This window comes from Cucumis sativus, chromosome 7 (genome assembly GCF_000004075.3).
Source record: "Cucumis sativus cultivar 9930 chromosome 7, Cucumber_9930_V3, whole genome shotgun sequence".
Taxonomy (NCBI): Eukaryota; Viridiplantae; Streptophyta; class Magnoliopsida; order Cucurbitales; family Cucurbitaceae; genus Cucumis; species Cucumis sativus.
In genome coordinates, this window is record NC_026661.2 from 22,041,979 (window position 1) to 22,068,699 (window position 26,721).

The window sequence follows — 26,721 nt, forward strand, 5'->3', positions numbered from 1 at the left end:
GGCAGAATGAAATAATGCACCATTTCCCAAATGGATGTGGACATATCCAATGTGTATGGTGAGATTTCTCAATCTGCATGCATAAACCTCCAAAAAAACCAAACTAAATGCAACTTCCAAAGGGTCAAGTTTTTGCTGCTCTTTTTGGAATATTTTAGTCTTTCTAGATAATCTGTCATTAGCTCCTTCCGATGTACCTGCTGTAGGCTCAACGCTTCAAAAAGAATCATAGAGAGGGTTAATCAAATGATGCTGTTAAATAAATAACTCACCAATTTAAAGCAATCAAAGAATGGGGTCCTCCGTTAGAATTGTACAAAGGGTCCAAAGAGATATCCTTGGAATTGCAAGTGTGCAACCAAAAAGAGATGGGCTTAAAATTATATTCTTCCCTCCTTTTCTAATCTTTTGTGAAAGAAACGACCATTTCCCATCACCCAACAAATGGTAATAAAATACAAAGAAATGGGTTTTCAAGTGAATGAAAAAGGGTATTGAAATTTGTATCAGTACCTAATAAATTGAGAATCAACAATGAGCAGCTTACTTGAAAAGCAGCCCTTGTTGCTGTCTCTGGTAAGTAAAGTTACAAGAAATGGGTTTTCAAAATACTTGCTTTTGTAAAATGAGAATGAACTAAAAAGGAGAAAGGATTTTTAGGTGTAGGAGGACAAAAGTTGAGAGTAGGAGATGATGATGAGAGAATGTGGTGTAATTGATTCTCACATGAATGCATGAGGCTGCCCAGCTAACTACTTTCATTTGGTGGGGGAGACTTCAAAGCCATAAGAGTAATCATATAGCTGTGGGGACTCTCTTTTCATAACCATTTTTATTTCCCACCTTTAAACTCTTAATCATTGATCTCAATCTATATGAATGAAGTTCGTATTTCTTTATAAATCATGCTATGCATTGTCATTGATTGCTTTAGAATACAATCATGGTAAGTTTATTAAAGAATGCCTTGTATTAAGGCTTATGAATGGCTTTTGTTGATTTGTTTGTTATTTCTTAGTTTATCATTCTAACATTCTCTTCTGTAAATGAAAACTCACATCAGCTGACCAGCTCCCACACAATCAAGTATATGCTCTCTTTCTCTCTTTCTTTCATATAAAAACTCATTTTTAGCTCTCTTTCACATCATGATCTCTCTCTGTCTTTCTCTGCTGCATGCGTGCACATACACATGGAAACTCATTCTTCAATCATTCGAATGCAAAAAGATATGGTCAGAGCTGTGGTGATGATGATTAAGCATATTTAAGAGAAGCACAGAGAGAAAGAGAAAGAGAAAGACAGACAGGCAGAGGAAATCTTTGTCCAAAATGGACAGTTTATGGGATGTTTTGGTAGTGACAGCCATTTTTTTTACCACTATTATTCTCTATAGGAACTGCTTTAGACTTCTCAGATCAAAATTCTGCAACCAACTTCCTTTGGGCTCTCTTGGCTGGCCTTTCATTGGTGAGACTATTGAGTTCATCTCCAGCGCTTATTCAGACCGTCCTGAAACTTTCATGGACAAGCGACGCCGCCTGTAAGTTATCCACAAAAACCATGTTCAAATGTCTTCAAATGCTAATATGATACGACTTGTGAATGTTTGCAGGTACGGGAAGGTGTTCAAGTCACATATTTTTGGAAGTCCTACCATTGTCTCTACTGATGCAGAAGTCAGTAAGTTCATTCTGCAGAGTGATGCTAAGGCCTTTGTACCGTCTTATCCGAAATCTTTGACAGAATTGATGGGGAAGTCTTCTATTTTGCTGATAAATGGGAGCTTGCAGAAGAGAATTCATGGTCTTGTGGGAGCTTTCTTCAAGTCTTCACATCTCAAAGCTCAAATAACCAAGGATATGGAGTGTTATGTCAAACTATCAATGGCAAACTGGACTGAGAACAATCCGATTTATCTTCAAGATGAAACCAAAAATGTCAGCTCTGTCTCTCTCTCTCTTCCCCTTTTGAAGCTTGAAATTTACCTATGAATTATTTTTAATTTTTCCCCCTCAACAAAAAGACAATAAGATAAAAATTTCCTATCATTACTGTATTGATACTAGACAAAAACAGTGACTTCCTTTAACTGATCTGAGTGAATCATTGATATCCAAATAACCCATTTCTCTAGCTCCTACTTGGTTTTAAAGATGATTTCAGTCAAAAGTAGGAGAACCCCACAATTTTTGCTATCATTCTGTTTCAAATCATATTGTCCAATAATTTTACCTTTGTAATCATTTTTAGCTATCGATTCTCCTGTTAAAAAAGTTACTAAGTGAAACCCCTTTTGTCTCCAGATTTCCTTTCAAGTATTAGTAAAGATATTGATTAGTTTAAATCCTGGTCAAAGTATGGAGTTTCTCAAGAAACAGTTTCAAGAGTTCATAGCTGGGCTTATGGCTTTGCCAGTGAACATACCTGGAAGCAGGCTTTACCAATCCTTGCAGGCAAGTTGGATTGTAAAAGGTTTAATATCCTCCTTCACTCGTAGTTTTTTAGATCATTCTAAAAAATGATAGAGCTTTATTTTGTTCTTGAATTTCAGGCCAAAAGGAATATGGTCAAACTAGTAAAGAAGATAATACAAGAGAGGAAAAGCTGTGGAATTTCCACTGTCCCAAAAGATATAATGGAAGTTTTGCTCAAAGATGAAAATGAAGAACTAACAGATGATCTAATAGCAGAGAACATGATTGATATGATGATTCCCGGAGAAGATTCAGTGCCAATCTTAATGACTCTTGCAGTGAAATACCTCTCTGATTGCCCTGCCGCACTTCAACAGTTGACGGTATGTCGTTTTTCTTATCAACTCTCAATCTTTTCTGTTACTGTTACTTCTGCTCTGATACCATGTCAAACTAGGAAAGTATAGACAGACAAGTTTTCATAAATTTGTTTTTCTCAATCAATATGCCAGTGTGCACAGTAGCAAATGTTGCTTTAATGAAATACAAATATGCTCATCGACTTTCTCTAGTTCTGATTTGTATCACTTGAAAAGGTGATATCCTTATTTTCCTTTCAACTTTAATAATGTCCCTATCAGGAGGTTCCCTATAAGTTAAAGGTTAGGCTATTAAAGTTACTCTGAACTATGTTCTTTGTGTAAAAATATATTCCGATTCTTTTAGAAGTTGCAATATTACCCTTAATGTTTCATAAACATTTCAAACTACGTTTGGAGTAGAAATCCTTTTAGAACATTAGACAAAAATTGGGATTTAGAATAGTGTGGCGATGACTCGAAATGAAAAATAGGATCTGAAGATCACCCCATTCATTCCAGGTCTCGAAGTTCATTTTCTACCTCAAAGGCAATTTTGAAACATTTATGAAAAAATAAGGATATTTTTTTCAAAGAATAAGGGTATTTCTTGTGATTTATCCCAAGTTAAATGATTGTAGTAACACTTTGGTGGAAAACAAAATTCATTTGTTTCTTGGCTTGTTTGAGTAGTAGCTATTAAACCATATGGCTGTTTAAACTGACATGATCAGGAGGAAAACTTGAAGATGAAAGGACAGAAAGAGCAGCTCGGTGAGGCATTGCATTGGAGCGATTACTTATCAATGCCATTTACGCAGAGTGTAATACATTGATTAAACTTTTGATAAAGTAGAATGAAACAGTAAATTATTGTGAGTGATTATATTGAATGTTATGGTTTGATTTGAATAGGTGATCACTGAAACTCTAAGGATGGGAAACATTATAATTGGAGTGATGCGCAAGGCCATGAAAGACATGAAGATAAAAGGATACCTAATACCTAAGGGTTGGTCAGTTCTTACATACTTTAGATCTGTTCATCTTGATGACAATCACTACGACTGCCCTTACAAGTTCAATCCATGGAGGTGGCAAGTAAGAAGAAAAAAATTTGTGCCTATCTCTCTTCTCTCTCAGTGTTTTTGTACGTATGACTTAAAAAGTTGTGTTCGGATGAGATTTGACCAACCTTTTACAAATAAGCTTCTCTAACCTTTTGCTAGTGCCACCAATCCTCTCACCCTTAGCTCTTGCTCACGTTTTCTCTCTCACTTTGACTCATGATACCCCTCTTACATGCTCACTTTCTTGGAAAAAAATAGTTTGAAAAGAGTTGGAAAAAGGTTAGAAAACTTTATTTTGAAAAATGTGATCAAATCCCATTTAGGTACAAGTTTTTAAGTGAATCCATCAAAATATTCCCTCTTTCTTTATATCTTAAACTTTTTATGTTCTCTCTCCCTAATGGTTTAGTGGTTGATCAGGACAGAGAGATGAGTAGTTGCAACTTCACTCCTTTTGGAGGTGGACAAAGACTATGCCCTGGACTTGACTTAGCCAGGCTTGAAGCTTCCATCTTCCTTCACCACTTTGTCACTCACTTCAGGTACCTCACTTCCAATATCACTTGTACAAATAGGTATCAAGTTTCTTCTAACTTGATATCATACGTTTTCTTCATAAGTAGAATACAACATTAATACTAAAGGTCTTAAATAAAACCAACCCAAACCAAAATTTGTGTTTTACTGAAGTGCCAGTTTGTTTAAACTTTGAAGGAAATCTGATTTCTCAGTTTGGTTTGGTTTGGTTTTAGATTTGAAAACTGAAAACTGAACAAAACCATTTATATTATTGAAAACCAAGATAAAAAAGATTTCATATGGTATATATTCCACAGATGGATTGCTGAAGAAGATAAAATCATAAACTTCCCCACAGTGAGGATGAAAAAGAGGATGCCAGTTTGGGTGAAGAGAAGAAGGGACCCATGACCAGACAATAATGGCAAGAGAAGATTCCCTTTTTGCCAAAAAGAAAAGAAAAGAAAAAAATGCACAAAACTTCAATTAACTTCACCATTAGTTTACACAACAACCAAACTTACCTTTGGAACAAGTAGAGAAAAAAGAAAAGAAAAGAAGTCTCACCTCTAACAAAGGGACTATGGGTTAAAAGATGACAGTTCAGTTGACACATGACACTTCTATCCTCTCCTATGCCCACCTCCCTATTGCAACCCATAATAATCCATTTGTCACTTATTGTATATCATATCTATGTGTGTATGTATGGTGTACCTATTTTAATTAATAGCAATATGTCTTGACAATCTCATGTATAATATAGTTATCTAATCTATTGTTTCCATCTTTATACATATTTTTGTGACACATTGCATCAATACCAATCTTTTTTCATTTTAATTGAAAATGTGAAGGATAACATAATATATTCTTTTAAAAAAAAAAAAAAATTATTTCCGTCGGTACCCAAATATTTTTTATTAATTACAATTCTACCCTCTAAAGTAAAGACAAACCAATTCTTAGGTTTCAACTACTCACCGACGAAGCATTTCATCCGTCGGTCAGATTCACAACTTCCTCCTCTCTCTCTCTCTCCGTCGTCTTCCCCAAATCTCCTTTTCGAAATTGACGGAATCTCCGCCTCCGCTCCGATGACCTCCTACGGCACTATTCCCACCTCCACTGCTCCCGGAACTTCCTCCGACCTCGACTTCGTCTCCCGCGGCAAACAGCGTCTCAAAGCTGGTCTCGCAACTCGCGTTCCATGGCGGCTCATGTTCGATTTCCACTCCTTCACTCTTCCTCTCAACTTCCACGAAACTTTCTCTCGCATCAAAACCAACATCGTTTACTTCCGTATGAATTATGTCATTATCGTCCTCTTGATTCTCTTCTCTAGCCTCATCTGGCATCCGATCTCCCTCATCGTCCTCACTGCTATGCTTGCCGTTTGGTTGTTCCTTTATTTCCTTCGTGATGAGCCTCTGATACTGCTCGGCCGTTTGATTAACTATCGACTGGTCATGGCTGTGCTCTCGGTTTTCACACTTGTGTTCTTGTTTCTGACCAAAGCGACGCTCAATATCCTGTTGTCGCTTCTGATTGGTGCTGTGCTAGTGCTGATCCATGCTGCTCTGAGGAAGACGGATGATCTGTTCTTGGATGAAGGAGCTACTACAGTCTACACTTTCGGTTCGGATGCTCCTGGAACTTCAGTTTCTTTTTATTCATCGTAATGTTCAATTTGATTTCCATTTCCAATGAAAGTTCAATGCTGTCTTTATTCATCAATTTTTTTTTCGGGTTTGATTTCGTTCAATCAATCATGTGTTTACATAATCCATTTACAAACGGAGGAATTGGTTAGTCGGATCTTCTCATTCATGTAGGATTTAGGGATTTGATTTCCACCGGAACTATGATTTAGGGTTTCTGTTTTCATTCTAAATTCTAAATCAGACTGAATTAGAAACAAAACACGATGAAATCATTTTGGGAAAATTTTCATGAATTACATGTAAAAAGGCATTATCATTAGAAATCAGTTTGTTTGGAATTTAAAAAATGAAACTCTTGGGTTCAATTTAAATTTTCGGTATCATAATTATATTGTAATAATGTCATTCGTTCGTGGCCATGGCCATGGCCATGTAAACCTAACTAACTCATAATCACATTCTTCTTTCCTTCATCAATCATGTCACTATATATTAAAGGGATCAAATCATACTTATATATATACACACACATCTCTTATTGGATTGTGAAAAAAATAGACTTTACAATGGCATCTTATTTACTAGAATAATCAAACTATTACTAAAAAAACCGACTAACCATAATAATCAATCAATCAAGTGCCTCTAATCGACTAAGTATAATAGTTGATGAACGTCTTAAAATATTAGAAGAGATTTTTATAAGAAAATATATAATGTCTTTAGACCTTATATTGGTATCCATAATTTTTATTATAATAATAAAAGAGAGGTCGGTAAAATATCATTTTAATCTCGTTTAGGTATAAATATCTCTAAACAATTTAGAAATTTTAGACTAATTTGAGTGTCATGTAACTTAGTAACGAAGAATATTTTTAAAATAACAAAATAAATTAAAATATTTACAAGATAACAAAATTTTTAGATTCTATTATATGTTAGACTTTTTATCATTTAACTTGTAAATATTTTGATATTTGGTCACATTTACACTTTCACTTTTTTAGAATAATAGATTTTTGAATGTTAGACTAATTTACTATTGATCCAACACAAATTCACCTAAAGACTAAAATGAAAAGAGTGATGAATAATCATATTGTTAAATTATGATTAAACCCTAAACCATAATCAATTCTAACATTTTCTTAATACAAAAATTGAAAAAAGAATCAATAAAATTTCGAAACTTATTGCTAAATGTTTCACTATATACGTATTTCCCGCTCGAGTAAGAAGGAACACACAAAACACAGTAGAACCTAAACTCCGCCGTGTTCGAAGTTAACACCAATCTCCGCCGTGAATTCCACCGGCTGATTCGCCGATGGCTCACCTTCCTTACGATCCTTACTATCTCTATAATCAACCGGACCCGACCTACAGTGAACGGAGCAACATCAACACGCTCTTCATCTCTGGTCTCCCTGACGACGTCAAGGCGCGCGAGATTCACAACCTTTTCCGCCGTCGCCCGGGGTTCGACTCTTGCCAGCTCAAGTACACTGGACGCGGCAATCAGGTTTTCTTTTCGTTTCCATTTCTTTCCGTTTTGGCTGTAGGAAGCTATACATTATGAGGAATAGGAAGAGGAAAGTATTGAAGTGCAAAAAAGATGGGACAATTTTTAGGTCTGGGTTGGATTGAGTATGATTTTAATTTGTGATTCTAGTAGTTTTCAGTTTTCTCGAATTTGGATAGGATACAAAATGATTGGAGATTTTGAGCTTCTTCTGAGCTTTTGTACGACAAGGAAGCCTAATTTTCTTCAATTTGTTAGAAGAACGTTTACTATTTTGCTACTTCAAAGGAAATCGGTTGTCCTGCCATTGGTTGCCGTTTTTATACCGATCCTTTTGTTTTCTCAGGTTGTGGCATTTGCCACTTTTTACAATCACCAATCGGCTGTGACAGCGCTTCATGCATTAAATGTAAGATCATGTATTATAGATAGTTCCATATTTGAGTCAATCTGATTTCTAATTCGTTGTGAAGCTTAGTTGATTTTGTTTATTTTTCTTTTGCATGTTGCATTCTGTTTCTCTAGCAGGTTCTGATAGTAGAATTTTGGTCAGTATTGTGAATTTTTAATGTTGAAACATTACGATGGTGCTGTATCAGGGTGTCAAATTTGATCCACAAAGTGGATCGGTTCTGCATATTGAACTTGCTAGGTCAAATTCTAGGAGAAAGCATAAGCCAGGTGAGGGCTTAGAGATATGCATTTCCTGCTTGAGCCAAGTTATTATGCTAAGATGATCCATTTTATCATATGATCGGATCCGATGTTGCTTTATACAGGTGGTGGAGCATATGTTGTGATAGATAAAAGGAAAAAAACCGATGCCAATTCTCAGGAAACATCAAGTGATGATGGTGAAATGTTTTCACTCTCTAATATATAACATTTGTTTCTAGCATCATATTTTTCTCCTACGTGTTTGAAATGTTCTCTTTTCATGTTCACAACTGTCCATTCTCTTATTGATCATATGGATTTGTATTGTCTTTTTGCTTGCCTATCTTTTTTCCTCAATATGTAGTCTACATTTCACTTGCATATTTGCTGCCACACAATCTGAAATTTTGGGCTCACATGCATATTTGTTGTTCGTTTATATATTCAGGAGGCAGTGAACCAGATGAACCATCAAAAAAGGCCCAACAAAGGTTCAAAAAGCATTAAATAAAAGTTTAATTTTGCTCTCAACTATTATATTAGATGATGTCGCATCACTGGGATATAAAACTGAAATGTTACTTTCTTAGAATTTTTTTTTTTCCTTGAGGTTGAGTTTATTCTTGTCTAAACAATGCAGCAACGAGGCTGTGGTGACTCCTGCTAATGCTATATCTGCTCCATATGTACGTTAATCTATCTTCATTGTTAGGATTTAGAACAATCCGTACTAGAATTTGATCTAATTATGTATTGTAATGTAAAAAATAATTATTTTTGCTGTGTTACTAGTAGTCTAATTAATCTAGTCCACGTCTGTCTACTTTTTGTCCATTTTATACGCACTTTCTTATTTTTGAAGTTCTGAAAATTTTATTTTTGAATTTTTAGTGTTTGTCCAAAAATGAATAAGATGATAGGTATTTAGCAGAAATTGTTTCATACTAATTTCTAAGTTGATATTTGTAAAAAATTCCTCTTTCAAATTATTGATAGCTTGTTCATAGGGTTTGACCGTGCTGATACAATACGACCTTTCTTTTATGTTTGATTGCTGCAGGAGCATCATGAAAAGAATGATGGAGGACCTTGCTCCACTTTGTTTATCGCAAATCTGGGTCCAAACTGCAATGAAGATGAACTGAAGGAAGTCTTGTGCAAGTGAGTTATACTCGTTCAGTGGTTCTGTAATAACCTTTAGTGAGATTACTCAATTGTGATAGTGTTAATTTGTTTCTTATTCTCTCCTTTGTTGTGTCCATAATTCTTATTTCAGCGAGGGATTGAAATGATTGGCGATTGCATTACTTGATTTGATTTTGTTGAGTTTTTTTTAAAACTTTATGAACTATTTCTCTAAATCATTGTTAGTTTTAATTTTATGTGATGTATTTTGCTGACCACAGTAGAAATTGGTTTGCAAAAACTTAAGACGAGCAGTTGTTGGAATATTTGGGGATTATTGGACCAGTTCATCTGCCTGTGATGAACTATTTGTTACGTCTCAGACCTAAGCTATTTTTCTTGTTTATATACCTTACCTTATTGATCAAAACTACCAATAAAAATCCTACCCTGATAGGAAGAGTTTTGATGTGCCGTTGCTGCATATCATAATACAATGAAAAGTAAACAAATTTATTATTTGTCAGTTTATGATAGAAGTTTTATGATCACATTTTACGATGCTAGATATCCTGGATTCAACGTTCTCAAATTGCGTGCCAAAAGTGGAATGCCCGTTGCATTTGCTGATTTTGAGGTATGCAAGAGTGCTTTTCAAGGAAGTGTTGAAATTTTACTATGCTGTAATTGTTCCTTTCTCATTGCTCCGTTTTGAATTACAAGTACTGGTATGATAATTGGTGGACGGTATTGCCTTAAGTCTTCACTAAACCTAGTATTGTTCACATTATTGAGACCATTTGTATATGCAGTTTTTTTTCTTTCTCTAAACGATCTAATCTACTATATAACCATTGTGGATAAATCTTGGTTTAAATATATATATATATATATATATATATTTGGAAGGAAATCTTGCTTCCAAAATTATTTCTTGTTTTTGTTTTTTATTGTAACATCACACTATCCGATCATGATCTTTGATGGAGGAGCTTGTTTCGGAAGATATTTCCACTGTTCTAACTATTGAAATGAGAAACTTCAAGCATTCAATTTTTTTTTCAAGAAAAGAAAATAAAAACTCTGAGCACTCTCAAATATTCAATCAAAGAGTAATGAGATTCATCTTGAAATATGGCTTCGTTTACCTGACTGTCTTGTTTCAGGACATCGAACAAGCTAGCAAGGTTATGGAGGAGCTTCAGGGCAGCGTGCTACCTTCATCAGACCGTGGCGGCATGCATATAGAGTATCTTTATAAATTACTTCTCTATTTTTATTAATAGCTTCACTTTCAGCATATGATGAGTATAATTGATTGATTTTGCATGACATTTTCTAGGTATGCTCGGTCTAAAATGAGGAAGTCTTAGCTGGAAAGCATTCATCAGTCTGGTAGGGACTCGTTTGCTGCTACTCTGAAGTTTTATTGCATTAATCAGTCTGGTATTGTTTCTGGTGCTTGCAAATTACGCATCATATCACTGCCTAAATAATGAAAATAGATCATGTCATCATGCACATCTTAGCTAAATTATATAGTAAAGTATTGTGTTTTTTTTTTTTTTGGAGGCTATTGCTATGTAGTAGTTAGTTAATCTCATAGTGGAAGCTTTCTAAGGAGAACCGAGATCTGACTTTAGCTATCTTAGTTAAAAGGAAAAAAGGAAGGAAGAGAGAAAATTCTCGTGATGGATGAGATGCAGTTCATTTGGTAGCGCAGTGTATCAGATGTTGTGGCTCAACTAAAATCCTATTAGTTAGTGGACTTTCAGTTTGAATTTGGTTTTTGGTGACCATAAGAACAAGCAAGGATGATCCCTCTCTAAACTAAAAGACAAACGCTTCATACATACGTTCAAACTCCGGGATGGATTGGACTTGTAGTATCTTTCTTTCTGCTCTTTGTTGGAGGGGCTGATTTAGCCTTGTAGGGGGATGTAACTCGTCATTAGATAGTAATCGGACAAAACGACGTCTATATCAAACTACGATTGAACTTGTAGCATCTTTCTTTTACTCAATTGACAACACAACGTCTGTATCAAACTACAACAGAGGATTAGTTTAATTAATGGTAAGTCAACTAGTTAAAACATAGACCTTTGATCAAAAGGTTAGAAGTTTAAATTTCTATTCTCATTAGTTGAACTCAAACTGCCAAAGTTGGCCTATGAGTGAATGACATGCATCCACGTCTACTACATCACATTTAACTGAAAATTTATGATCTACCAGATCTGTAGTCATCTTTAAATCCTCTAGATAGGGCACTTGTTTCTGTCGAGGGCATTCACTCAGATCGATGCCCTCCTTGATTGGAGTTGGATTAACATAAGAATCACGTATATTCTCTTTCGTTCCTCCGAGTTCAACATGTAGACATGGATTCACACCCTCTCGACTTTATCGATAATATAACGTTTTAACAAATTAAGTTAGGTTGTGTTTCATTGCTGGAAACTGTGGGCAGTTTATAGTTTTCTTGAGTAGGATGTCTTAGAGGATTAGTAATAGTAATTAATTTGTTCCATTGTTTTTGGACTAAGTTGAACACCTCACATTAATTGCCTCAAATTTCTCCTTCATTTTGTATGATGGGTTGTTTATAGCCAACCGCCCCCTCCCCATGGCCTGGTAATGATATTAATTTGTGGACCCAAAATGAAAAACAAACGTCGATATGAACTTCCTTTAATAGAACTTTGTTTCCTATGACCACGCATCTTGTTTATTTATTTCTATTTTTTGTGTGTAATAGTAATAGTTGTGGCCACAATTTCTAGTTTGATTTTCATTTTTTAAAGAGATTTTAATGCTAGCAATTGGCTGGTTGGGAAGATTTTTTATTTTGTTTGCCTTGTTAGGGTTTCCCTAATGCTTCTATTTTTTATCCGAGGATTTCACGTTTGGATTAAGATAGATAAAGTTACTTCTTTTATTGGTTGTTAGTCTTGAAAATGGGATCACATACTATCAAATAAGATATCATAGCCCATAAAATCCAAAAAGATATTTTGTTCAATAAGAAAATAAATTGAGATTCGATAAAGATTGATGAACTTAAAAAAACACCATCGTGTGGGACATATTAAAAATTTCACATCGGAAAAACTAAGGAACCTCAAATTTTTTATGGAATATATGTGTTATTTCTCTCTTTCTTAATTGGCTCCGAGAGGAAATCTCATCCTTTCAAATATTTGTTTTATTTAATAACTATTATATCTTTTGTTTTCTACCATTTAATAAAAGACACAAATTTATAGTGTTAATTAGTCTTTGCAATTTCAATAAAGGTTAAGTTCAGTCTCAAAGTTTTTTTTTCATTTTTAATAGAAAGTGATTGAATAATATTAAAAGGCATGAAAAAAAAACCACTTCGGGGATGTGTTAAATTTATGGAATAGTTGCAAATTTAGTAATTAATTAAGGATATAGCATAATTTTAAAAAATTTACAAATATACCAAAATTTGTCAAATTTTATTAATGATATAAGTCTATCATTAATAGACCACATGTTGCAAATGTTGATCTATCACTGATATATCATATGAAGTCTATCAGCAATACAAGTCTATCAGTGATAGTTTTGTTATATTTGCAATTTTTTAAAAATATTGCTATATCCTTAATTATTATTGCTAAAATAGTCATATATTGCAATTTTTCTAAATTTATAAAACAATTTTTTCTTATATTAAACAATCACCATTATTGAAGATATATAGACTAAAGACTTTTAAAATTGCAACAATTTGGAAAACATTGTAAATGACAAAATTGTTGAAAATATTTACGTAATAAAATTTTAGTTATCGGTGTTATTATGTCTAGAATTTGAAATTTTATTATATTTAGTAGATATTTTGATTTATTTTAAAATATATTAGTTATTTTAGTTTAATTTTAGCTTATAGCTTTTTGTTTCAATAGATAAAAGCAATTATTAGCATATCAATTCTAAGCAGATTGATTTTCTCAGTAACTGTTTGGTTATTACATTATTACTTATCTGTGGAAGTATATGTGGTTAAATTTGTTGTGTTTGGATTTATTTTGCTAAGGCTTGGTATAACTGAAGTTGATATGATTAAGATTTATTTGGCAATTGGGATAAAGACAATTCTGCTCTAATTAGAAAACAATGAGTGTTGTTCTCATTGGTCCATTCCCTATGTTTTAACTCTTTGTGGTTGTCATTGTGCTTTTTCAAAATGCCCAATTACTAAAGTTAAAATCCTCAATTTTGTTCTTCTTCTAAAGAGACCAATTGAAAATTTTAGATGGAGATTGAGACTTAGAAACACACTTGGCAGTGTTCATGTCTCTATTTTTGCTTCAATTTCTTTTCATAGCTGTAATTTGCGTTTCAATAAACTTCTGCTTCAAATGTTGCAATTTTTCAATGAATAAAAGTGTTTTTTTTTTAAACAAACAAAAATATTAAAGAATACATTTTTTCACTTTTCAAAAAATATTGGATAGAACTTGACTTTTCAAAATAATCAGTGTTTTCATCTCTCTTCCTTGAATTCATCGTTAAGCTATGTTTATTTTATTTTGACAAAAAAAATATATTATTTTAATTTTATAGGTCGAAAAGGTAATTTATTCATTAAAATATAAATATATCCTTCTCAGTTTCATTCTTTATTTTAATTTGGTCAGATTTCTTTTAAGGCAAATTTATTGCTGACATGATGAGTAAGCATTTAAGCTGTACTTTGAAATTTGATTGTTATTTTTATCTTTTAGTTTTAAAATTAATTACTCCTTCAAATTTTAGTTGAAATATTGTTCTAATCTTTATACTTTATACTTTGTTCAATTTTACTTAAATTTAATATAGTCTTCTATTTTAGCAATAATGGGCTCTACTTTCTATGTCACAGTTGTTTGATTTAAAGCTCTGAAATTTGATTTGTTTATTTCCAAAATTTAACCTAAAGTCAATACAACTAATCAATTCAATATCACAATTTGAGATTTTTTTTTAATTGTTGTGATTTTTATTTTTCATTTTTAATTCTCATTTTATATAGAAAAAACAGACAAGAATTATATCTATATATATTTAAGTGTTGCATGCTTCATGTGTGTGTATATATAAAGTATAAAATCTAGATCGAATTTACTAAATAAAAGAGTAACAAAAATTGATATTTATTTAAAGTATAAAAACTAAATTGTATTAATCTCACAACATACATGTGTGTGTATATCTAAATGAACTAAATCAAATCCAAATTTACATACATTAATGTGATTCTAATAATTAATATTAGAATAAAAATTACAAATTTATTGCACCATATTTTAATTGGCTTCGAATCTGCCTCTTTCTTTAATTAAATGCTCGAATTCCGATCTCACCTTCCATTCAAATTCTTTGAATTATTAATGAACAGATCTATTGATTTTTTTAATAATAATAATAATAATATTATCTATATTTAATATATTTTAATATATCTTCTTAATATTTAATTTAATTTAATTTAAAATCTAATAGAATTATTTTTTAATTGTTAAGTCTTCACTTCAGCTTAACACTTATATCATAAACTGACTTTATTATTTAATTTAAAAATTACCTGTGGCATGCACCTTCATTTTACACATTTAATACTAGAGTAAACACAAAATTAAGGCTCTTTTTATTTTGTTATTATTTAATATTTTCAAAAAATAATTAAGTTCTAAAGTCTCATTTTTCACACTTTTTGCTTTAAGTTAGGAATATTTTTAAATATATTAAAACGAACTGAAATAGAAATTTGTTAAAACAAATTAATTAACTCAATTCAAATTTGTTACCTCAACCTCAATAGTTTAATCTATTCAAAACTATCTAGAATTATTTTTAAAATTTTTATTATCTAATATGTTGAATAACTTAAGACCAAAATAGAAAAATAGAAGCAACATCCAAAACAAACAAAGAAGCCAAAGGTATAACTTGAATTCTACTCTCAATCGTTAACTCATTCATTTCATGTATGCAAATGATATCTTTTAGCAAGAGTTATATACTTCCTGGTTCAAACAAATTCTCCATTATTTGTGTCATCATACTTTATCTATTGTAAAAATAAATATTTTCTTATGGTATTGTTCTTCATTTCAGTCTCATTCCAATCTAACAAGAGTGACAATGACCCATCACAAATTGTTTAGCCTTTTTCATTTATTTATTTTCGTTGAAAATATAAACAAATTAAACAAGTCAAATAATTTGTCATGCTTTGCCACCATACATTATATATATATATATATATTTTCTCTTTTAACATATATTATTGAAAGAGAAAAATACAACAATTGTGAGAACTTATTTGTGTATATATACATATATATTATAGGGGAGATGACATTATTGTATTCTGTAAATAAAATAACTGAAGTCAAGGCTCAGAGCTCAAAGAGCTTTAATTGTAAATAATATAAATTAGAAAGACACGAAATATATAAGAAAATAAAAACAAAACAAAACAAAAGTAGTTTTTGTAAAAACACACACACATATATATATATATAAAGAAAGGGATCAGCAGAGAAAGAGATAAGAAAGAGAAGAAAGAGAAGAAAGAGAAGGAAGAGTAGAGAGAGAGAAGGAAAGAAGAAGGCATGGATGTGTGAGCTCTTGGGAATGGTTCAAACAAGATTCTACACAAACAGTAGCTTCAACTGGGTAAGTCGTTTTTCTTTTAAACACGACTTGGGAAAAATAAAAAAGAAAGGTTTGGAGACGGTTTGATAACGTTTTTATTTCATTTTATTTCTTCTTTTTATTTCTTTTCTTTTTTCGTAAGGATATCATTTCAAATAGAATTTATTTTCAAACTTTTTTTTCTTTTTTGTTAAGAATAATGAAATGAAATTATCGTTCATGTGTTAGAGAAAGCTAACAAGAAATTTAAAAAGTATACTTAAAAAGACTTCATGTTGTTTTCTTTTTTTAAACAAGAAAAAAAATGATAAAAAGTTACACAATTTTGAATTGACATTTCCTTTAGATTTTCAAATAAGTTGGAAATGGGAAATGAGAAATGAGGATTTTCTTTAATGAAATTAACCCTATAGTTTGATAAAAAATATACATATATATTTCTTTTGTGTGAAAAAAAAAATTTCAAATAGAACAAAATTTGAAACTATTTACAAATATAGAAAAATCTATCGAATTTCATTTAAACTATTTTTATTTGAGTTGTCAAGTGAAGGATAGAATACGAAATTAAAAAATTCAAACTCTTTCAAATCGAAAAAATTAGAAAATAATAATAAAAAAAAAAGAAATGTGAGAAAAAATAGTTTAAAATATTTAAAAAAATATAGCAAATTTTTCGTTTCTTTCGACGATAAACAATAATAGAGATTGATAAAATTTCATGGAACTAAAATTTTATTTATTTTACTATATTTAAAAATTTAGAACGGGAGAACCTTCCGTTGGTGATTGAAAAAAAATTGCTTTTCTTTACTTTATATATTAATGTGGAAGTGGTCTAATTTAATCATTTATATTTTCGTATGTTTTTATTTTACTAAAGAAAATTGTTAATCATTAGTTTTAAATTATTATTTCAGCTTCAAACAAAAGTGAAAATACCTATAAACCAAAATTTGTTTGCTTGTGAGTTCTTATGTTTTAGAAAAATTTCTGGTCTATTTTGAGATTTGAAACCAATTGGGATTTAGTTTGATATAAACGAATGATTGGTTTGTTCAAAGAATTAAAATATTATTTTAATCTCTAGAATTTTAGAATTGTTTAACATTTTAGTTCATGTCATGTAATCACCAATATGAGTGATTTTTTCAAAACCTTTAAGCACTTTATAGGACATTTAAAAGCATATTTACTTATTATAATAAAAATTATCAATTTCAAAAGTGTATCAATTTGCGTCGTTGCATTGGTAGATAGATATCATACAAGACTTTAAATGTAAATCGATTTTTTTTGTTTGTACTCTCTTTATCTTGTCAGTTCAATAGTGTATGAGAGGTAAAAAATTTGAAGCTTCTAATCCAAAATGCACTTTTCATATCATAGATATGCTCACATTCGCTACTTGATTTTGAGGTATGAGAGAGTTGTAATTTGAAGTGTTTATGAGCAGGAGCGAAATTTAGAGGTCTGATCATGGCGGAACCTTTGCTACAAAAATGGACTGAAGAATCAGTTGGTTCATTCAATGTTGAACAGGCTTGTTTCTTCAGCAAACTTACATTTTCTTGGATTAACCCTTTGCTTACTTTGGGTTACTCAAAAACATTGACTCTTGAGGATGTTCCTCCTCTTGATTCTGAGGATGAAGCTGAATTGGCTTACCAGAAATTTTCCCATGTTTGGGATTCACTCTCAGCAGAAAAGGGTTGTTCAAGCTCTGGGAATTTGGCCTTTCAAGCCATTAAAAATGTTCATTTGAAGGAAAATGTTTTGATAGCATTTTATGCTCTTCTCAAAACACTTTCTGTTGTGGTTTCTCCTCTTATTCTCTTTGCTTTTGTTAACTATTCAAATAGTACTGAAAAACATTTGGATCAGGGTCTTTCTATTGTGGGGTTTTTGATTGTCTCCAAGATGCTTGAATCTTTTGGCCAAAGACATTATTTCTTTGGTTCTAGAAGGTCAGGGATGAAAATAAGATCAGCTTTAATGGTGGCAGTTTATAAGAAGTTATTGAAGCTTTCTAGTTTAGGGAGGACAAGGCATTCTGCTGGAGAGATAGTAAACTATATTGCTGTTGATGCTTATAGAATGGGAGAATTTCCATGGTGGTTTCATCTGGCTTGGAGTTCAGGTTTATTGCTTATTTTATCCATTGTATTGCTATTTTGGGTGGTGGGTATTGGAGCTTTGCTGGGTTTAATTCCTCTTCTTATTTGTGGGTTTCTCAATGTGCCGTTTGCTAAGTCATTACAAAAGTCTCAGTACCATTTCATGCTTGCTCAAGACGAGAGATTGAGGTCTACTTCTGAAGTCCTTAACAATATGAAGATTATTAAGTTGCAATCATGGGAAGAAAAGTTTCAAAGCTTAATCGAATCACTTCGTGAAAAGGAGTTCAAATGGTTGAAAGAAACACAAATGAAGAAGGCTGATGGGTCCCTGTTGTATTGGATGGCTCCCACTATTGTATCTGCTGTTGTTTTCTTTGGATGTGTTCTTTTCCAAAGCGCTCCTTTGAATGCAAGCACCATTTTTACTGTTCTTGCAACACTCAGAATGATGTCTGAACCTGTAAGAATGATACCAGAAGCTCTTTCAATCCTGATCCAAGTCAAGGTATCTTTTGATAGACTGAACGCCTTCTTACTTGACGATGAGCTCAAAAACGACGAAGTCATTGAAAACCCATCAATGGATAAGATGATTGAAATACATAATGGTAACTTCAGGTGGGATCCGGAGTCAGTGATTTTAACTTTAAAGGATGTAGATTTAGATGTAGAAAGAGGACAGAAAGTTGCTATATGTGGACCGGTTGGAGCTGGAAAATCTTCTCTGCTACATGCCATACTTGGAGAGATACCAAAGCTTACTGGAAATGTGAGTTCTCAACACAAAGCATATTTGGTATGACATGAAAATGCATCAAAACTAAATTAGTTTGTGTATGCTTTTTTTTATATTACAGGTTCAAGTAAATGGATCGATAGCTTATGTTTCACAAATAGCTTGGATTCAAAGTGGGACAATCCGTGATAACATACTCAATGGAAAGCCAATGGACACAGACAGGTATAAGAATGCCATAAAAGCATGTGCTTTGGACGAGGACATCAATAGTTTTGACCATGGAGATCTTACAGAAATAGGGGAGAGAGGCCTTAACATGAGTGGAGGTCAGAAACAGAGGATTCAACTTGCAAGAGCTGTCTATAATGATGCTGATATTTATCTACTTGATGATCCTTTTAGTGCAGTTGATGCGCATACTGCTACAACACTCTTTGATGTAAGTACACGAAGAATTATGTTTTGTATCTAGCCATTATTAAAATTCAAGAGAATCTTTTTAGTAGAGATATCATTATCCAACTTGACGAAGGTTGAAAGTTTTGCAGGAATGTGTCATGACTGCTCTAGATAAGAAAACCGTCGTTCTTGTGACACATCAAGTGGAGTTTCTTTCTGAAGTTGATAAGATTCTGGTAAGTTAGGTACTTTAAAACGTCATGTCCATGTTAAAGTAGTTGTAGTCTTGTAAACACTTTCTCATCGACATGTCTTGCTATTTTTTCAGGTAATTGAGGGTGGAGAAATAACTCAATCAGGAAGCTATGAAGAACTGTTGACCGTCGGGACGCCTTTTCAAAAGCTTGTGAGTGCTCACAAAGATGGCATAATAGCATCTGGCACTTCAGAGTCTGAAAACCCGAGAGACTTCGAAACAATTGACATCGTGAAACGTGAAAAATATGATAAAAAGGATGCAAATAGCAAAAGGTTGGGTGGAGTACAACTAACAGATGAAGAAGAGAAGGAAATTGGGGATGTTGGTTGGAGACCATTCTGGGACTATATCACAGTTTCTAAGGCATCTTCTCTTGTGTATTTAAGCGTAATTAGTCTATGTGGTTTCCTTGGTTTTCAAACAGCTTCAACTTATTGGCTAGCCATTGCCATTGAGTTGCCTCATATCAGCAGTGGCACAATGATTGGAATCTATGCAGCTATTTCACTTTTTAGTGCAGTATTTGTACATTCCAGGTCCATTTTAACCGCTCATTTTGGATTAAGAGCTTCTAAAGCTTTCTTCTATGGTTTCACAAATTCTATCTTCAAAGCTCCAATGACATTCTTTGATTCAACTCCAATTGGACGAATCTTGACTCGAGTATGATTATTGTGGCTTCATCTTCATTCCTATTTCTTAGGCATGCATCATAAAGCTACACCAAAACTGATGTTGTTGAGATCGTAATATTTACAGGCCTCGTCAGATTTGAGTATTGTGGATTTTGACATACCATTTGCCGCCATCTTCGTAATATCTGGTGCTCTAGATCTTGTTGTAGTGATTGCAATTGTGGCTTCTGTTACGTGGGAAGTTCTTCTTGTTGCCATTCCAGCTGTTATAGCTTCAACCTACGTTCAGGTATACAGAGTTTTGTACTTGTTATCATCATATTACATAATTTTCTTCACCATAAACTAGTGGAGCTAACTTTTATCGATTTGTTTTCTTATATCTGGAAAGAGCTATTATCTAGCAACTGGTACGGAGCTTATTAGAATTAATGGGACAACAAAAGCACCTGTAATGAATTTTGCATCAGAGACATCCCTTGGTGCTGTCACAATCAGAGCTTTCGACATGACGGAACAATTCATCCAGAAGTTTCTGAAGCTCATCGACACTGATGCAAGTCTTTTTTTCAACTATAATGCAACGACGGAGTGGTTTGTTTTGAGGATAGAAACGTTGCAAAATTTCACCCTTTTCACTGTTGCATTTCTCCTTGTACTGCTTCCTCAGAATCAAACCACCAATCCAGGCAAGTCAAACCCAACAAGAACACAAGACTCTAACTCTTTTGCGTACCACTTTTTGACCGCTTAATCCATTGTGCAGGACTTGTGGGACTCTCTCTTTCTTATGCTTTATCCTTTGCAAATATACATGTTTTCATGGCGAGATATTATTGTACTCTTTCAAACTACATCGTTTCAGTAGAAAGGATCAAGCAATATATGCATTTGCCAGCAGAGCCTCCAGCAATCATAGAGAACAGCAGACCACCATTTTCATGGCCTACAACAGGAAGGATAGAGCTGGAATGTCTAAAGGTCAGGGGGGCTAACTACAAATGCAATTCATTCAATTGTCTTACATATTTTCTCAAGCTGTCTTAATGATACTCGAATGGCATTTCCAAAGCTTAAGTTTCAAGTTCTTTTGTTTGTTTTAGATAAAATATCGTCCCAATGCTCCTCTCGTTCTCAAGGGAATTACGTGTACCTTCCAAGAAGGGACTAGAGTAGGGGTTGTGGGAAGAACAGGAAGTGGAAAAACAACGCTTATAAGTGCTTTGTTTCGTTTGGTGGAGCCAGAGAGCGGGAGAATCATCATCGACGGGATCGATATATGTTCCATTGGTTTAAAGGATCTACGAATGAAGCTTAGCATTATCCCACAAGAGCCAACACTTTTTAGGGGCAGCATTCGCACAAATTTAGACCCGCTTGGCCTTTACTCTGATGATGAGATATGGAAGGTAAATCTTAGCACTTAACATCCTTTTAAAATCCATGATGTTGTTCCATTGTGTCATTATGTTAACATTCATCTCAAAACTAGTTGACCGTGAAATGAGTAAGTCATGTGTATCTCTTATAAACATCGTGAGGTTTCTTCATCTTTCTCATATAGGATCCTTATGATCATCCTTTATTCAGATCCTAGTTTTGTCTAGGCTTCATGGGATACAATACCATATTGGATAAACACTAGGTTCCACCTCTTTCGATCAGGAGAGGAGTAACTCAAATAACTTTTAAACACTTCCATTAATTCGATGTGGTTCAACAACATTTCCTCTATTTTGTTTTGCAAATGTTTTTTCACCTACTGACTTGGTTATATGCAGGCATTAGAGAAGTGTCAACTGAAGGCCACTGTGAGCAGTCTACCGAATCAGCTCGACTCATCTGGTATGCTCTTTTCATGGAAGCAAAGCAAACATATGTTTTGACTTGATTGTTCTTATGTATTGATTTTGGTTGGTTCAATAGTGACTGATGAAGGTGGAAACTGGAGTGTGGGACAACGCCAACTCTTCTGTCTCGGTCGAGTGCTTCTCAAACGAAACAAAATTCTCGTTCTCGATGAGGCTACTGCTTCAATCGACTCGGCAACTGACACCGTTTTACAAAGAATTATAAGGGAAGAGTTTTCCGAATGCACTGTTGTAACAGTAGCTCACAGAGTTCCTACCGTTATTGACAGTGACAAAGTCATGGTTCTCTCCTTTGGTAAGCTATCCCTTTAAGTTCCTCATCACCTATCCTTTTGTTGAATAATTGAAGCAAGCTTTTACAACAATGAACCAACTACAATTTCTTTTATAATAGGTAATTTGGTTGAATATGAAGAACCTTCAAAGCTGATGGAAACCAACTCATATTTCTCCAAACTTGTAGCTGAATACTGGGCTAGCTGTCGGAGAGACTCTTCTCATCACTAAAACAATGAGTCTTGGAAGCAAAGTATTGCTCGTTTTTGGTACCATGGTAGAGATCAAAAGAAATAAAACTTAGCAAAAAAGAGGAGATCAATACTTTAGAAAGAAAAATCATTCTTAAAAACAAAACTTGAAATTTGTATCTATTTCTTAAGGATGAGTTAGAAACATGTCATATATTTCAATTAAGAAGATAAATGAAGGAAGAAGGAAACGTATTTGATTATATTATGAGATGAATGTCCTTTTCGCTCATCCAAAAAAGAAATGAAAAAGAAGAAGATGGTTTGTTTCCAGGCTTCATGTGCACACCATTTGGTTCAGTTTGATTCTTTTTCTATCGTACAAATTAGAGAAATTAGAAGCAGTAATTCCTTTTTGATTGAACATTATCAATTATGATTGGTTTTTATTGGATTATTTCAACTTTATTGGTTGACCCATATTCCCTCAATTGGTTCCTTCATTAGCTCAATTTCTCTTTCAATTTTGTTAGAATTATTTAGAAATATACCTTTAGAATCTAAGAACTTAGACAACAACGAATAATATGTATAAATTTATAAATAAAACAAAGTTTGCATCTATAATGTATAAACTTTTATGATCGATTAATGATACATTTCTATCGTTAATAGAATTTTGACTTTTCGATCTAGAATGTCTCACACTTCGGAAGAAGCACAAATGAAGATAGTAAAAATAAGTAGGTCATGAGCCCAATAAATATAATAGTTAAGAACAACCACAACCACACATAAATAATAGTTGAAATGGCATCTACCTTTGGGTAACTTTCATTTTCATTTTTCTATTCTTTTTATTTTTTGTTTCATATTACATCATCTTATAAATAATTTATAAAATAGTGTACAATATTTACTCTAAAACAAAATATAATTTTTATTTAAAGATGGTTAAATACGCGGTTAAAAGTCTAAAACTATTAAGAGGGGTTTGCCTCACCAATATGAACTATACACAATAAATTATTCATTGTTTGATCCACCAACTTTAAATGTTGCCGAAGTTGAGTTGGTATATGTCAACCCTAGTTTCTTTCAATACTTTCAATTCTTTATTTATTGAAAACCATTTGACAACTATTATGGTTATCCTCTACGCTCCAAGGAGAACTCCAACAAAACAACCTATAACTGTATAAACTCCATGAACTTATAATATACAACATGTATTATCACATAATTAACCATTTATATGTATATCCTATGTGTGTGTATGTGGATATATATATACGTTATGTATGTGTGTATATACGTGTGGGTGGACAATGTTCACTTTATAAAATAGAATTTTATATTTGTGTTTTCACAAAATGAATTCATGTGGAGAGTAGAAATATAAAATAGGAATGAAAATGTGGGAAATAGACCATTTTTGGGAAAATATACAGATTATTTAAACAACAAATACATGATGCGTGTGGAAACAAAACGTACATAAAAATACCAAATCTAGCTTCTTAATTAGTTCAATTTGTTGGAATGTGTTCAAAGACGCCACTATTGTTAAAAATTCTTTAAAGAAGATTCTCAAATAAGCATTTTAAGAAGTTTGTATTCCATAAATTTTGTATACGAATTTTAAACTTTAGGCTTGTTATATATATCTAATTACCATTATAATTGTTATATTTAGAACTACAATGTAAATGGTGATATGGTTAGGCGCAATTAAACCGGAAAGAGCTAAAGTGAGTCATTATATTTGGTAGATTACACAACATATGGTTAGACATAAAAGTTACACAAAGAGAGAAATTTAAAACTACGTTGATTGGCATATGGGGTTTGCCAAAATTAAAGCTTTGATTATACCTAATCTTCACTACGTACTGTCATTAAATAATTAAACCCAAAAGAAAAATGTAAATGAGTAGATACTGTTTGTTTTGTTAAGAAATTGGGTATTCGTATATAATTGAATTTAATTGGCCACCATGGCTGGTTTTGGTGTGGGTGAAGGCAGAGCCTCGTAAACAGGAACACCCATATTTTGAGGTGACAACAACTGAGCATTTTCCGCCATGGAAATGGTTTTGATTAAGTTCAACAAGATTCTCGCCAACTCTTCTCCATCGCTCCATTCGTGAATCTCTGCCTTAATCACAAGTGGGTTTTGGCTAATCAAGTCCCACAGTGGAAAATTCTTCCTCGGCATCAGAAAATCCCCTTCTCCAAGCTTCAAACTAGGGCAGTAATCGCCACTTCCATCTCCTAAATAGATGAACTTCTTCTTCTTTCCTTCCGACATTAATGACGCTTGAATCCTCTCCATAACGAGGCCCTGATTTTGTGAAATGAATATCTCTCAGCATACAAGAAACTGATCAACATATATGTACACTGCTGCAAATACAGAGATATACAGTACCTTGCACATGTTCGGAGGGCAAAGATTGCATCCGTGAGAGGATTTTTGGAAATCGTGGATAGGAAAAATCCTCAGCCTTCCTTCTTCATCGACGTAACCTGGATTCGTGTTGATTTCGGAGAAGCATTCTCTTATTCCGAGATGATCTAAAATCGTCTCGATGAAAAACATATTGGCATCACTCACAATCCTCAAATCACATCTAGAAAACACAAAGTCTGATCAGCCGCTGTAAATCAAAACGAGAGATAAGAAACATAAATACATTCTACGATCGCTTACCCTAGGGCGTGAGCGGCTCTAATGGCAGGAACGACATCGGGATGAATCGGAGCGCGTTTAAGAACTTCAACGATGTCGTCAATGGTTTTTCCTTGTGCATGGAGCTCCGTCATCATCCGATCCTGAAAATTACAGTATAAATCTCCATTCCGCTAACGAAAATAACAGAATGAGAAGGAAGAAAAGATATCAAAATATACCATGAGCGAGTTCCATGGCATCGTAGGGAGAAGTTGGTTGAACAAATCGGTGGCGCCGAGTTCATCGACCACCCAATTATCACTATCCAAGTCAATGATCGTCTTATCGAAGTCAAAAACGACGACGATTCCAGCCATTTTTCAGAGGAAAACCTTAGGAAACTGTTGTGTTACGATGCGAAGGAAAATGTATCTCTGCGGAAGAACAGATTGCGGAGTGGGGGTATTTATAACGGGATGTGGAGGGGAAGAAATGAAAGGGTAGAGTTGTGGGGCGTTGGATGAGGTGAAATCGGGAAATCGAACGGTGGAGGTGAATGGAAGAGGAATAGACGAATAAATAATTGGAATATGAGAATATTCGACGCATATGAAACGCACTGAGCTTATGAATATAAGAATATTCCGGAATGAGTGCATATTGGTTATTCCTATTTCCTTCCTATTTCTCGTGGCTGCTACACAAACAAACCTGTCCTTTTATTCCTCCTACGTTGCTTCATTTCCTTATTCTATTTTCTTTTTAAATAAATACATGCATCCAATATATTAGATTTTGACTCCTACAATCTGTAAAACCATCCAAAATAACCCCAAACAAAACCACTTTAATATTACCATCCAAACTCAAAATCGCTCCATCCAAACATACATTTCTCTAGGCTTTAATACAATATTTTTCTTTAATATCATCTTGAATTATTAATTCAACCCAAAAGTTTATTGAATAGAAGTATATATTATGCAAAAATTTTAATTGAAAATATATGTGTGAACCAGTTACTATTATATTTTACCATTAAAATTACTTGAGCTAGTAACAATATTGGATATTAATTTAATAGGATTCTCTAATTAGTTATTTGTAAATAAATAAAATAATATATATAATATTTTTTTTAAAAAAAAATCTTTACATATATGTAACACAAATAATTTTATTTATAATATAGGCTATAAATAATATATATGTAACAACTCTAAGATAAGTTTCTCGTACCTCCACATATCATTAATAATTTCTCAGTATTAAAAAAAAAATGAGTTTGGTTAATTTCAAAACCCAACAAAGAAGATGATAATCAACACAAGGACAGAAGTGTTAGCCATCATGATTTGTTTGCCACATGTATTTCTATATTATTAATCATTATTCATACTCAAACTTAACTACGACTCTTCCCTTTTATTAGGAAGAACCATTTGACATGTGTCATGATCATTCATACAATATTAGACCTTACCAACACACACATATATATCATATAGAAAACAATGGAATTATGTGTAGAACAATTCATAAGTAT

At 33.0% G+C, this 26,721-nt stretch overlaps 4 protein-coding genes across 6 annotated transcripts; 3 read left to right on the forward strand and 1 right to left on the reverse strand.

Moving 5' to 3' along the window:
* The first annotated feature begins 629 nt into the window (after positions 1 to 629).
* LOC101217830 (3-epi-6-deoxocathasterone 23-monooxygenase CYP90D1) lies at positions 630 to 6,183 on the forward strand. The gene is given in 9 exon segments (XM_011661343.2): positions 630 to 1,543; positions 1,616 to 1,940; positions 2,307 to 2,456; positions 2,555 to 2,800; positions 3,511 to 3,600; positions 3,692 to 3,877; positions 4,267 to 4,388; positions 5,335 to 5,382; positions 5,384 to 6,183. Coding segments are annotated over 9 exon segments (2,043 nt in total). The 5' UTR covers positions 630 to 1,331; the 3' UTR covers positions 6,048 to 6,183.
* Positions 6,184 to 7,231: 1,048 nt separating this feature from the next.
* LOC101217592 (protein WHI4) lies at positions 7,232 to 11,451 on the forward strand. Of its 3 annotated transcripts, none has more exons than XM_031889440.1 (11): positions 7,232 to 7,554; positions 7,901 to 7,963; positions 8,154 to 8,235; positions 8,334 to 8,408; positions 8,660 to 8,702; positions 8,852 to 8,897; positions 9,272 to 9,372; positions 9,904 to 9,973; positions 10,503 to 10,585; positions 10,679 to 10,731; positions 10,989 to 11,451. In XM_031889440.1, the coding sequence occupies exons 1-10, from the start codon at positions 7,360 to 7,362 to the stop codon at positions 10,707 to 10,709; spliced, it is 789 nt and encodes a 262-aa protein (XP_031745300.1). In that variant the 5' UTR covers positions 7,232 to 7,359; the 3' UTR covers positions 10,710 to 10,731; positions 10,989 to 11,451. The 3 variants fall into 3 exon arrangements, with proteins under 3 accessions (XP_031745300.1, XP_031745301.1, XP_004141677.1); XM_031889441.1 differs by having other exon boundaries at positions 10,909 to 11,436; XM_004141629.3 differs by lacking the exon at positions 10,989 to 11,451 and having other exon boundaries at positions 10,679 to 10,901.
* Positions 11,452 to 15,878: 4,427 nt separating this feature from the next.
* LOC101208877 (ABC transporter C family member 8) lies at positions 15,879 to 22,958 on the forward strand. Its single transcript, XM_031889130.1, has 12 exons — positions 15,879 to 16,032; positions 17,468 to 18,900; positions 18,989 to 19,309; positions 19,419 to 19,505; positions 19,598 to 20,191; positions 20,288 to 20,452; positions 20,555 to 20,852; positions 20,930 to 21,144; positions 21,267 to 21,572; positions 21,945 to 22,008; positions 22,090 to 22,329; positions 22,429 to 22,958. The coding sequence occupies exons 2-12, from the start codon at positions 17,491 to 17,493 to the stop codon at positions 22,539 to 22,541; spliced, it is 3,813 nt and encodes a 1,270-aa protein (XP_031744990.1). The 5' UTR covers positions 15,879 to 16,032; positions 17,468 to 17,490; the 3' UTR covers positions 22,542 to 22,958.
* A 1,274-nt stretch (positions 22,959 to 24,232) lies between these two features.
* On the reverse strand, positions 24,233 to 25,641 carry LOC101217360 (inorganic pyrophosphatase 2). Its single transcript, XM_004141628.3, has 4 exons — positions 25,415 to 25,641; positions 25,215 to 25,336; positions 24,933 to 25,134; positions 24,233 to 24,845 (listed from the first exon to the last, which is right to left on the reverse strand). Exons 1-4 carry the CDS (start codon positions 25,550 to 25,552, stop codon positions 24,486 to 24,488), a joined length of 822 nt encoding a protein of 273 aa, XP_004141676.1. The 5' UTR covers positions 25,553 to 25,641; the 3' UTR covers positions 24,233 to 24,485.
* Positions 25,642 to 26,721: the final 1,080 nt, after the last annotated feature.